A 9880-nucleotide genomic window follows, 5' to 3' on the forward strand; every position below is an offset into this window, starting at 1 on the left:
CTTTTAAAAATATGGGTTTTCATCTTTGTAATGAATTTCATACAAATGCATGCATGTAATTGGGGCTTATCAGGTCAAAAGGAGAATAGAAAACCAATATCAATGATGATAGGTAGCCAAGTTCCCATGGTGACATGATGGGATGTAAACTTACCCATTTGCTTCTTGTTGAGGAAGAAGCAAACAAGACAGATATGGATTTTTTCTCCTTCCTAAACTCTGTCTATCAAAACAGCTCGGACAAAATGGAAAAAGCAATCGATTAAAACTTGTTATCGATACTGCTTGTGTTTCACTTCACTTTCACATATACGCCTTCAGAACTAGTTTGAAGTAGTAGTAATGTTCATGCATAACAAGAGACGATAAAAAAAAGTATCAAACAGGGAAAAAAAATTGGGAGATCAGTTGAAAAAGATAAAAACTAGATTTTTAACTAAATTTGGTTCATGGGACATCAATCCAATATTGAGAGAGAATTCCCAAGATATATACCTCATAATCATATAAAACGGCTATTAGGAGGAGGAGAAAAGAATTCAGTAAAAGAAAAATCTATACGTCAGTAGTTGGAGCAGCAGAAGCGGAGGTGGCAGTACCAACATTAGCCGCAGTTCCACCAGCACTATCAACTCCGCCACCGCCGCTACCCACACCACCATCAGCAGTTTGAGCGGCAGCCACAGACAGATTGACACCTACAGCAGTAGTTGTGACAGTAGACCTTTTTCGTTTCTTCTTCTCGTAAGGAATCCCTCTAGCTTTAGCCTGTCCTTCTCTCACTTCCCTCAAATAAATCCTCACAGCTCTTGCTGCAAAAGAGTTTGATTCTGGGTGTCCACCGTTTTCTTCATAAGCAGCTCTAAGGCGTCCGATCAGCGCGTCGAGGCTACCCCAGGCCTGCTTGAGTGGGCAAGAACATGGCGCGGGTGGGTTTGGATGTCCGAAATAAGGACAACCCGTCATGTGAACCTTAGTTTTGCCAAACTGGTCAAGGTATTTCAAGAACTCGATGACGTGGGCACCACTGCAACGAGCTAGTGTTAACGGAGGCTTATGGTTCTTCAAGTACTGCAAGAAAGTATTCCAATCTCGACGCTTTTGTGACTCGTAGCGACTCGGTGGAGCTGGGGAAGAAGACGACTCACCAGCTCCACCTTGCTGTGAAACCATGGGCGGCGTTTCTGTAGCTATAACTACACCAGGTGTTGAACTCTCGTTTATGCTATTCGAGTTGGTTGAAGCACCCCCTACTGAAGCAGGATCCATTAACGAAAACAAAAGGGTTGGTGTTTTTTCCGATTATCAGCTTCCCACCTTGGACTTTATTTGTCTAGATTTCAGGTGCCGGAGAATGAAGAGGGGCCGAGGGAGGGCTCTGCCTAATCTATCTAAATTCTAAGCTCTCAACCGATCGATCACTTACAGATTGCAATCTCTTTATAGCTAAGGCTTGTATTTGATCAGGCAAGGAGTAATAGTGTATAGGGTTCATGGAAAGAACTACTGGCTCACCACCCCGTCCCCGGCCCTTTGGGATCTTCACGGGAAAGATTTGCCTGTTTGTTTTCCCTCTATTCGTGTTTAGGAGAGTCAGGATAAATGATTTTGAATGAAGAAAGGAAATCAAGACAGACGAAGAAAACCAAAAACAAACGGATGATGGGACGGGCGAATACAACTCGTTACAATTACTCTCTTTTCTTTTTAGAAATTAGCCTGGAAAAAGGGTGAAATGAGATTTAACCTGTTGTCCTGTGGACTAAGAATTGAACTGGGATATGTAAATGTATAGATAGAGTAGAGGGTTGATTCACGCAGAAATGGAATATATGATAAATATCGAACATGGTGGCCCGGCCCTCAATATAATCACTGTTGACCTGGGCGGCCCCGCCATTCCTTTTTACTCCTCATCATTCATTCATCCTTGTATTGGAATGAGATCTATTTTAGATTACATTCATCATTTATACCGTAAAGTTTAGAGCATATGACGTAATTTTTTTTCAAGTTCCATTAAAAATTTATGATATAATTTATTTGATGAAAAAATAAATTTTAAAAAAATATAATGACAGTATTGAGTTTTATCTTGGACTTCGTTGAGATAGCTTAACGATACCCCAAATATCCCTTGAATGGTTATCGGTGACTTCAATGAAATTCTTCTCTGTTGAGAAGTCTGGTGGCCGTATTCGCAATCAAAGACAAATGAATAATTTTCGGCAGGCCCTTAGATGGTTGTAATCTCACTGATATTGGATATACAGGAAGATGGTACACTTGGGAGAAGGGTAACTTTGAAAGAACTAATATCCGGGAGAGACTCAATAGCGGGATTGCTAACGAAAATTGGTAGGATACCTTTCCCCATTTCTCCTTAACCCATTAACTTCACTTCATGTCCGATCACTGTCCTCTTTTTCTTAATACAAGAATTCTTAATGAGGAAAGGCGAAAATGGCATTTCAAGTTTGAAGCGGCGTGGCTGGTTGAAGACTCGTGTGAGCTTGAAGTCCGACGACTCTGGAATAACGCGACTGGTTTAATTCCAGAACTTTTGAGAACAGCTAGTATAGGCCTGGATTCATGGTTTCGGAAATTGCGGGCTGCTAGGAAAATTACAACTACTGAGCTGCGCAAAAGATTAGAAACTCTAATGGAAATGGCCCCTACGGATGAAACTTTGGCTGAAATAGTAGACATAAAGTTGGCTCTAAATTTAGAGAATGGCAAGACTGAATTATACTGGGAGCAAAGGGCTAGGGTGAATTGGCTTAAACATGGAGACAAAAATTCAGCCTTTTTCCACAGTTAATTTGTGAATAAATTGGAATCTGAATCTGAAATCTGTTTGGTTGGCAGGAAATTGAATTGAAATCCAATTTCATGTTCTGTTTGGTTCGCAGACATGTCAGATGAATTTGATTTCAGTAATGTAAAATGACAGAATTGTCGTTTTTGTTTTTTTGCTTAATTTTAGTTTGTTTTATAATTTACACGTAGCAATATATTATAAAAATATTAAAAATATTAAAATTTCATTTTATTGATTGATTTTTCATTTCAATAAATTATAAAAATCAAACTAATAAACATCATAAGTTAAAATCATCCCAATTACGGATGATCATGGGCTTGGTTGGGTAGAGTTTTTGGTCCATCCGACCCGACCCAAGAACAAGGGAACCTCCACCCGAGACCCGAACCGACCAAAATAAAGTTTCACCCGACTTAACCCGACCCGAATATATGAATTAGAAACCCGACTCGACCTGACCCGAAATAATAAAAAAATTATTTTAATTCAATAAAAACAGTGACTTAATTGAAAAAATATATATAGAGGGGTATTACTGTAATTATTCCTAAATATATAAGGTAAAATTATATTTTTTTTCTAGTCGGGTCGGGTATTTTTTACCCTAAACCCGAACCCGACCTGAATAGCACACTTAAAAAACCCGACCCGACTCGAATATCACACTTAAAAAAACCCAATCCGACCCAAATATCAAGCTTAAAAAACCCCGACCCGACCTGAACCCAAAATTTTTAAAAAAATCCGACCCGATCTCAAAATTTTAAAAAAAAAATCCGACCCGAATACCAAAAGATTGATGATGGTAGTATGAACAAATTTCACATTTCATCCTCCAAAGGATTTCAATTCTATCATGTTATGGATGAAATTTATTTTCCCTCGCTTGATGGAATTGGATTCCAATTCCCCTTTGAAAACTTGAATCAAACATGAGAAAATGATGAAATTGGATTCTAATTCCCTAAATTCCAAGGAATTCCAGCGAACCAAATACCACAGAGAAAACGGAGAAATAAAGTCACTTTCTTAGAGGTGTTGGGGAAAACGAGTTATTTCCCACACGAACGTAGTTTTAAAATTGACCTAAAATGTCAAGATTAAAATCACCAAAGGTTGCACAGCGGATAAACCTGTCAAACTATTAAATATTAAAACACAATGGAAAAGAACCGAATAACAAACAATAAAGGAGAGAACACACCAAATTTACGAGGTTCGACGAGAATATCGTCTACTCCTCGGGCACCACACCGGATGATAACTTCACTATATCGCCAATATTACAACAAATGGAATTATTTGGAATTCCCAAAGTGGGAGAATGAAGAATACAAGAGGAAGAGAGAACTTGTTTTTGGGATGATTTCTAATGGAAATACTTAGGCCTATTTATAGTTGAGTTTCAAGAACAATATGTTCAAAGTTTGGCCACCTACCAAAGAATTTTCCAATGTGTACAAGTTAGCCACCAAATATGAAATTCACATGTTCAAAGTTTGGCCACCAACCAATATGAAATTTCCAATAAGTTGGCCACCAACCAAGATGAAAGTTCCAACTTGTCAACTTAATTTCTAGACAAATCTAACAAATCTCCACCTTGGCTTAAAATTACCAAACCTACTCAACTTCTTCAAATCCCCAAATTTGTAGTGCCTCTAATTGCGCTCACAAGCGCTACACACCAGAAGGTGTTCATACTTTCAGGATGTTAATCAAGTTCAAACAATGATTGAACTTGATTACTGTTACCACCTTGGTCATCATATCTGCAGGATTTTTTGATGTCGCAATTTTCTGAAGTAGAATCTTTCATTCTTCAAAGATCTCCCGCACAAAGTGATACCTCACGTCGATATGCTTAGTCCTTGAATGGTAGACTTGATTTTTCGCTAAGTGAATAGCACTCTGACTATCACAATAGAGACTAATGTGACTTTGAACAACTCCCAAGTCTTCCATCAACCTTTTAAGCCAAATTGCTTCCTTTACAGCCTCTGAAACTGCCATGTATTCTGCCTCTGTAGTAGACAAGGCCACCGTAGATTGCAATGTAGACTTACAACTTACTGGGGCTTTAGCAAGAGTAAACAAATACCCAGTAGTTGATCGACGCTTATCTAAATCACCAGCATAATCGGAATCAACATATCCAACCATACACTGACCAAGTGCTTCATCCTGTTCAAAAACTAAACCAACATCCACGGTTTGTTGGAGATACCGTAGAATCCATTTCACAGCTTGCCAATGTCCTTCTCCAGGATCATGCATGTACCTGCTCACAACTCCAACTGCTTGTGAAATGTCAGGACGCGTACACACCATTGCATACATCAAGCTCCCAACTGCATTAACATATGGAACTTTTGCCATATACACTCGTTCTTCGTTAGTTTTAGGAGATAATTGAGAACTAAGTTTCAAATGAGAAGCCAATGGGATACTTACATGTTTGGTATTTTCATTCATGCCAAAACATTATAATACCTTTCTCAGATACTGCTTATGTGTTAAACAAAGCTTCCCTCTCTGTCTATCTCTGTTTATCTCCATACCAAGAATCTTCTTGGCCTCACCTAGATCTTTCATCTCAAACTCTTGATTCAACTGAGCCTTTAATTTGTCTATCTCCTTTTGACTCTTCGAAGCGATCAACATATCGTCAATGTACAAGAGAAGATAAATGAAAGATCCATCTTTGAGCTTTTGCAAATACACACAATGATCATATTTGCTTCTAGTATACTTTTGCCTCCTCATAAAGCTATCAAATCGCTTGTACCACTGCCTCGGAGATTGCTTCAATCCATATAGCGATTTGTTCAGCTTACAAACACATTTCTCACAACCACCATCTTTGTATCATTCTGGCTGCGTCATATAGATCTCCTCTTCTAAATCACCGTGCAAGAAAGCCGTCTTTACATCAAGTTGATCTAGCTCCAAATTCAACTGTGCTACCAAGGCCAATAATATTCTAATGGAGGAATGATTCACAACAGGGGAAAATACTTCATTGTAGTCGATTCCCTCCTTTTGAGCGTAGCCTTTAGCTACCAACCGTGCCTTGTAGCGAACATTTTTCTTGTTATGAGATCCATCTTTCTTTACAAATACCCACTTGCATCCAATGGCTCTTTTACCTTTCGGTAATTGTGCCAGTTTCCAAGTGTCGTTCTTTTAGAGAGATTGCATTTCTTCATCCATGGCACTTTTCCACTTATCACTTTCCAAGCTTTGTATTGATTCTTTGTAAGTGATAGGGATATCATCATCAACAACTGGAAGAGCATAGGCCACCATATCAACAAATCGAGCAGGTCTACGAATTTCTCTCCTTGGCCTTGTAACTGCAAGTGTTTCTGCTGTCTCCAATGATTCTTGGGTTTGAATCTCTTCATCTTCTGATTATTCTATTAGAGTTGAAGAATCAGCTGCATCAACTTCTGGGATCATCGTCTGCTAAAACTCCACCTGTTTTGGAGTATGCTCCACCTGCTGCGGAGTACTACTTGTCTGGACAGCTTCACTTATTACCTTCTTTACTAGGGCAGATTCATCAAAGGTAACATCTCTGCTACAAATTATCTTCTTGGTGTCTAAACACCAAAGGCGGAATCCCTTCACTCCATGGGTGATTCCCATAAAGAGAGCCTTCTTTGCTATCGGATCAAGCTTGGATTCCTTCACATGATAATAAGCAGTGGATCCAAATACATGTAAGTAATCATAATCAGTAGCAGGTTTTCCAGACCATACCTCCAATGGTGTTTTTCCTCCTATCGCTGATGACGGCAGACGATTGATGAGATGGCCATCATATGTCACAGCCTCAACCCAAAATGCCTTGCCTAACCCAGCATTAGACAACATACATCGAACTTTCTCCAATAGTGTTCGATTCATACGCTCTGCCACCCCATTCTGTTGTGGTGTATGTCTAATAGTGAAGTGTCGAACAATACCATACTCATGGCAAACGTCAAAGAATGGGTCACTTTTATATTCCCCTCCATTGTCCGTCCTAAGACGTTTGATCTTTCTACCAGTCTGGTTCTCGATCATATTTTTCCATTTCAGGAAAATTTGAAGCACTTCATCTTTAGACTTCATCGGATACACCCAAACTCTTCTGGAAAAGTCATCTACAAAAGTTACAAAATAATGGTTTCCTCCCAAAGACGATGTCTTTGAAGGACCCCATACATCTGAGTGAATATAATCTACAATACCTTTTGTATTATGTATAGTGGTGCCAAACTTCACTCTCTTCTGCTTTCCCAGAACACAATGCTCACAAAAATTCAATTTGCAAGCCTTTGCACCTTTCAACAATTCTTTCTTTGCCAGAATTTGCAAGGATTTCTCTCCAGCATGTCTCAACCGCATATGCCACAACTGAGTTGCGTCCAAATCATCACCTCCAGCTCCAATAATTGTACTACCTTGGTAGTAATACAAATTATTTTTTCTGATGCCCTTCATCATCACAAGTGCGCCATATGTGACTTTTAAAACTCCATCTCTCATAGTGACTACTGAACCTTTGGATTCTAAGGCTCCCAATGAGATGAGATTTTTCTTCAAACTGGGCACGTATCGGACATCCGTCAGAACTCTGGTTGATCCATCTTGATTCTTCAATCGAATTGAACCTATCCCAACAGTTTTACAGGCATTGTCATTGCCCATATAAACAACTCCTGCATTTAGTTCCACTAAATCGGAGAACCACTCCCGATTAGGGGACATATGATAGGTGCAACCCGAATCTAATATCCACTCATCGGAATGGAATGTTGTTGATGAAGCAACTAATGATATGTCAGAGTCATGTGCATCATGCTCTGCAACACATGCATCTGGAGCAGCTTTTCCTTTCTTATTCAGCTTCGGACAATCTTTCTTCCAATGGCCTTTCTCATGACAAAAGGCACATTCATCTTTTCCCAATCTGGACTTCGACTTTGATCTCCCTCTCCACTTTGGCTTTTGACTTTTCGAGCGACCTCTTGCCACCATGGCCTCCGCTGCTTCATACTTGCTCTCCTTCTTGGTTTTCTTCCTGAGTTCATAACTATACAAAGCAGCAGTTACATCTTTAAGGGTAATATTATCCTTACCATGAAGTAACGTTGTCTCAAGGTGCTCAAATTCATCTGGAAGAGATGACAACAACATCAAAGCCAAATCTTCATCTTTGAAGGTTTCATCCATGCCCAATAAGTCTTCCCTTAGCTCATTGAACGCAGTGATGTGTTCATTCATACTGGTGCCTGGTTGATAATCAAATCTGAACAATCTTTTCTTCATGTGGAGACGATTCTGAGAGCTTTTCTTCAGGAATTTTTCCTCCAAAGCTTTCCACATCTTACTTGCAGAAGTCTCGTTCTTGTAGCCATACTTCTGCTCCCTGGAAAGACAAGATCGAATCGTGCTGCACGCCAAACGATTGATTGTTCCCCATTCTTTCTCCTCAATATATTCGGTTTTTTCTTCCTCAATGGCGATGTCTAGACCTTGTTGGAATAAAACGTCTAACACCTCGCCTTGCCACATGCCAAAATGACCGGATCCATCGAACAACTCCACCGAGAAATTTGCATTTGACATCACCCTCCTCACCGGTCCAGATGAAGAGCTTGATGTCTCAACTGATCCGTATTTTGGCATTTTAATTCTAACGAACAATATTCAATATCACGAACTGTATCTTTTCAGCAACGGAACCACCAGGATAACCTCAACCGAAGCTCTGATGCCAATTGTTGAGGAAAACGAGTTATTTCCCACACGAACGTAGTTTTAAAATTGACCTAAAATGTCAAGATTAAAATCACCAAAGGTTGCATAGCGGATAAACCTGTCAAACTATTAAATATTGAAACACAATGGAAAAGAACCGAATAACAAACAATAAAGGAGAGAACACACCAAATTTACGAGGTTCGACGAGAATATCGTCTACTCTTCGGGCACCACACCGGATGATAACTTCACTATATCGCCAATATTACAACAAATAGAATTCTTTGGAATTCCCAAAGTGGGAGAATGAAGAATACAAGAGGAAGAGAGAACTTGTTTTTGGGATGATTTCTAATGGAAATACTTAGGCCTATTTATAGTTGAGTTTCAAGAACAATATGTTCAAAGTTTGGCCACCTACCAAAGAATTTTTCAATGTATACAAGTTAGCCACCAAATATGAAATTCACATGTTCAAAATTTGGCCACCAACCAAGATGAAATTTCCAATAAGTTGGCCACCACCCAAGATGAAATTTCCAACTTATCAACTTAATTTCTAGACAAATCTAACAAGAGGATCGAAATGGAACTCGTAAGGAACGTCTCCAGGATATTCATTTGATTGCTGAAAATTATTTTACTTCCCTTTTTCAATCCCAGAACGTCACTCGAAGTGCAGTTATTTTTAATGAAATACCGAAATGTATTACTGACTCGATGAATGAGAGCCTTCTTAAAGTTTTTATCAAGGATGAGGTTTTTGAAGCTGTAAAATCTATGGGTCCTTAGAAAGCAGCGGGGAAGATGGTTTAGGAGCAATCTTTTATAAAAAAAAATAGCACATCCTAGGAGACGATATCTCTGATTTCTGTATCGACCTTCTTAAAGGGGATTACGATAAGTATGACGTAAATTGTACTCATATCGTTTTAATTCCTAAAATAAATTTTTCTTTCTAATATGAGCCATTATCGCCCTATAAGTTTGTGCAATGTCATCTTTAAGATGGCTTCCAAAATATTTGCTAATCGTTTTCAAATTATTCTTGATTTTTGTGTTGATGAAGCGCAAAGTGTATTTGTGCCTGGTAGATCTATTGCACACAATATCATTGTTGTATATGAGATTCTTCATTATTTTCAAAAGAAAATGTTGGTCGAACTTGTTACTATGCCTTAAAATTTGATATGAGCAAGGAATATGACAGGTAGAATGAAATTTTATGCTCGCTGTCAGAAAAAAATGGGCTTTGATGCTAGCTGGATTTCAATAATTGATCGGTGTCTATCTACAGTTTCT

The 9880-nt window shown here is 38.9% G+C and overlaps 1 protein-coding gene across 1 annotated transcript; it reads right to left on the reverse strand.

Moving 5' to 3' along the window:
• Positions 1 to 408: 408 nt before the first annotated feature.
• On the reverse strand, positions 409 to 1771 carry LOC120131687 (protein LIGHT-DEPENDENT SHORT HYPOCOTYLS 6-like). The gene has a single exon (XM_039148620.1). It carries the CDS (start codon positions 1267 to 1269, stop codon positions 556 to 558), a length of 714 nt encoding a protein of 237 aa, XP_039004551.1. The 5' UTR covers positions 1270 to 1771; the 3' UTR covers positions 409 to 555.
• Between the last annotated feature and the right edge of the window lie 8109 nt (positions 1772 to 9880).

The sequence above is a fragment of the Hibiscus syriacus genome, unplaced genomic scaffold (assembly GCF_006381635.1).
Source record: "Hibiscus syriacus cultivar Baekdansim isolate YM2019G1 unplaced genomic scaffold, ASM638163v2 tig00110556_pilon, whole genome shotgun sequence".
Lineage (NCBI taxonomy): Eukaryota > Viridiplantae > Streptophyta > Magnoliopsida > Malvales > Malvaceae > Hibiscus > Hibiscus syriacus.

Coding starts and splice junctions, on each gene's coding strand:
- LOC120131687 (XM_039148620.1), bottom strand. CDS start 1,269: ATGGATCCTGCTTCAGTAGGGGGTGCTTCAACCAACTCGAATAGCATA.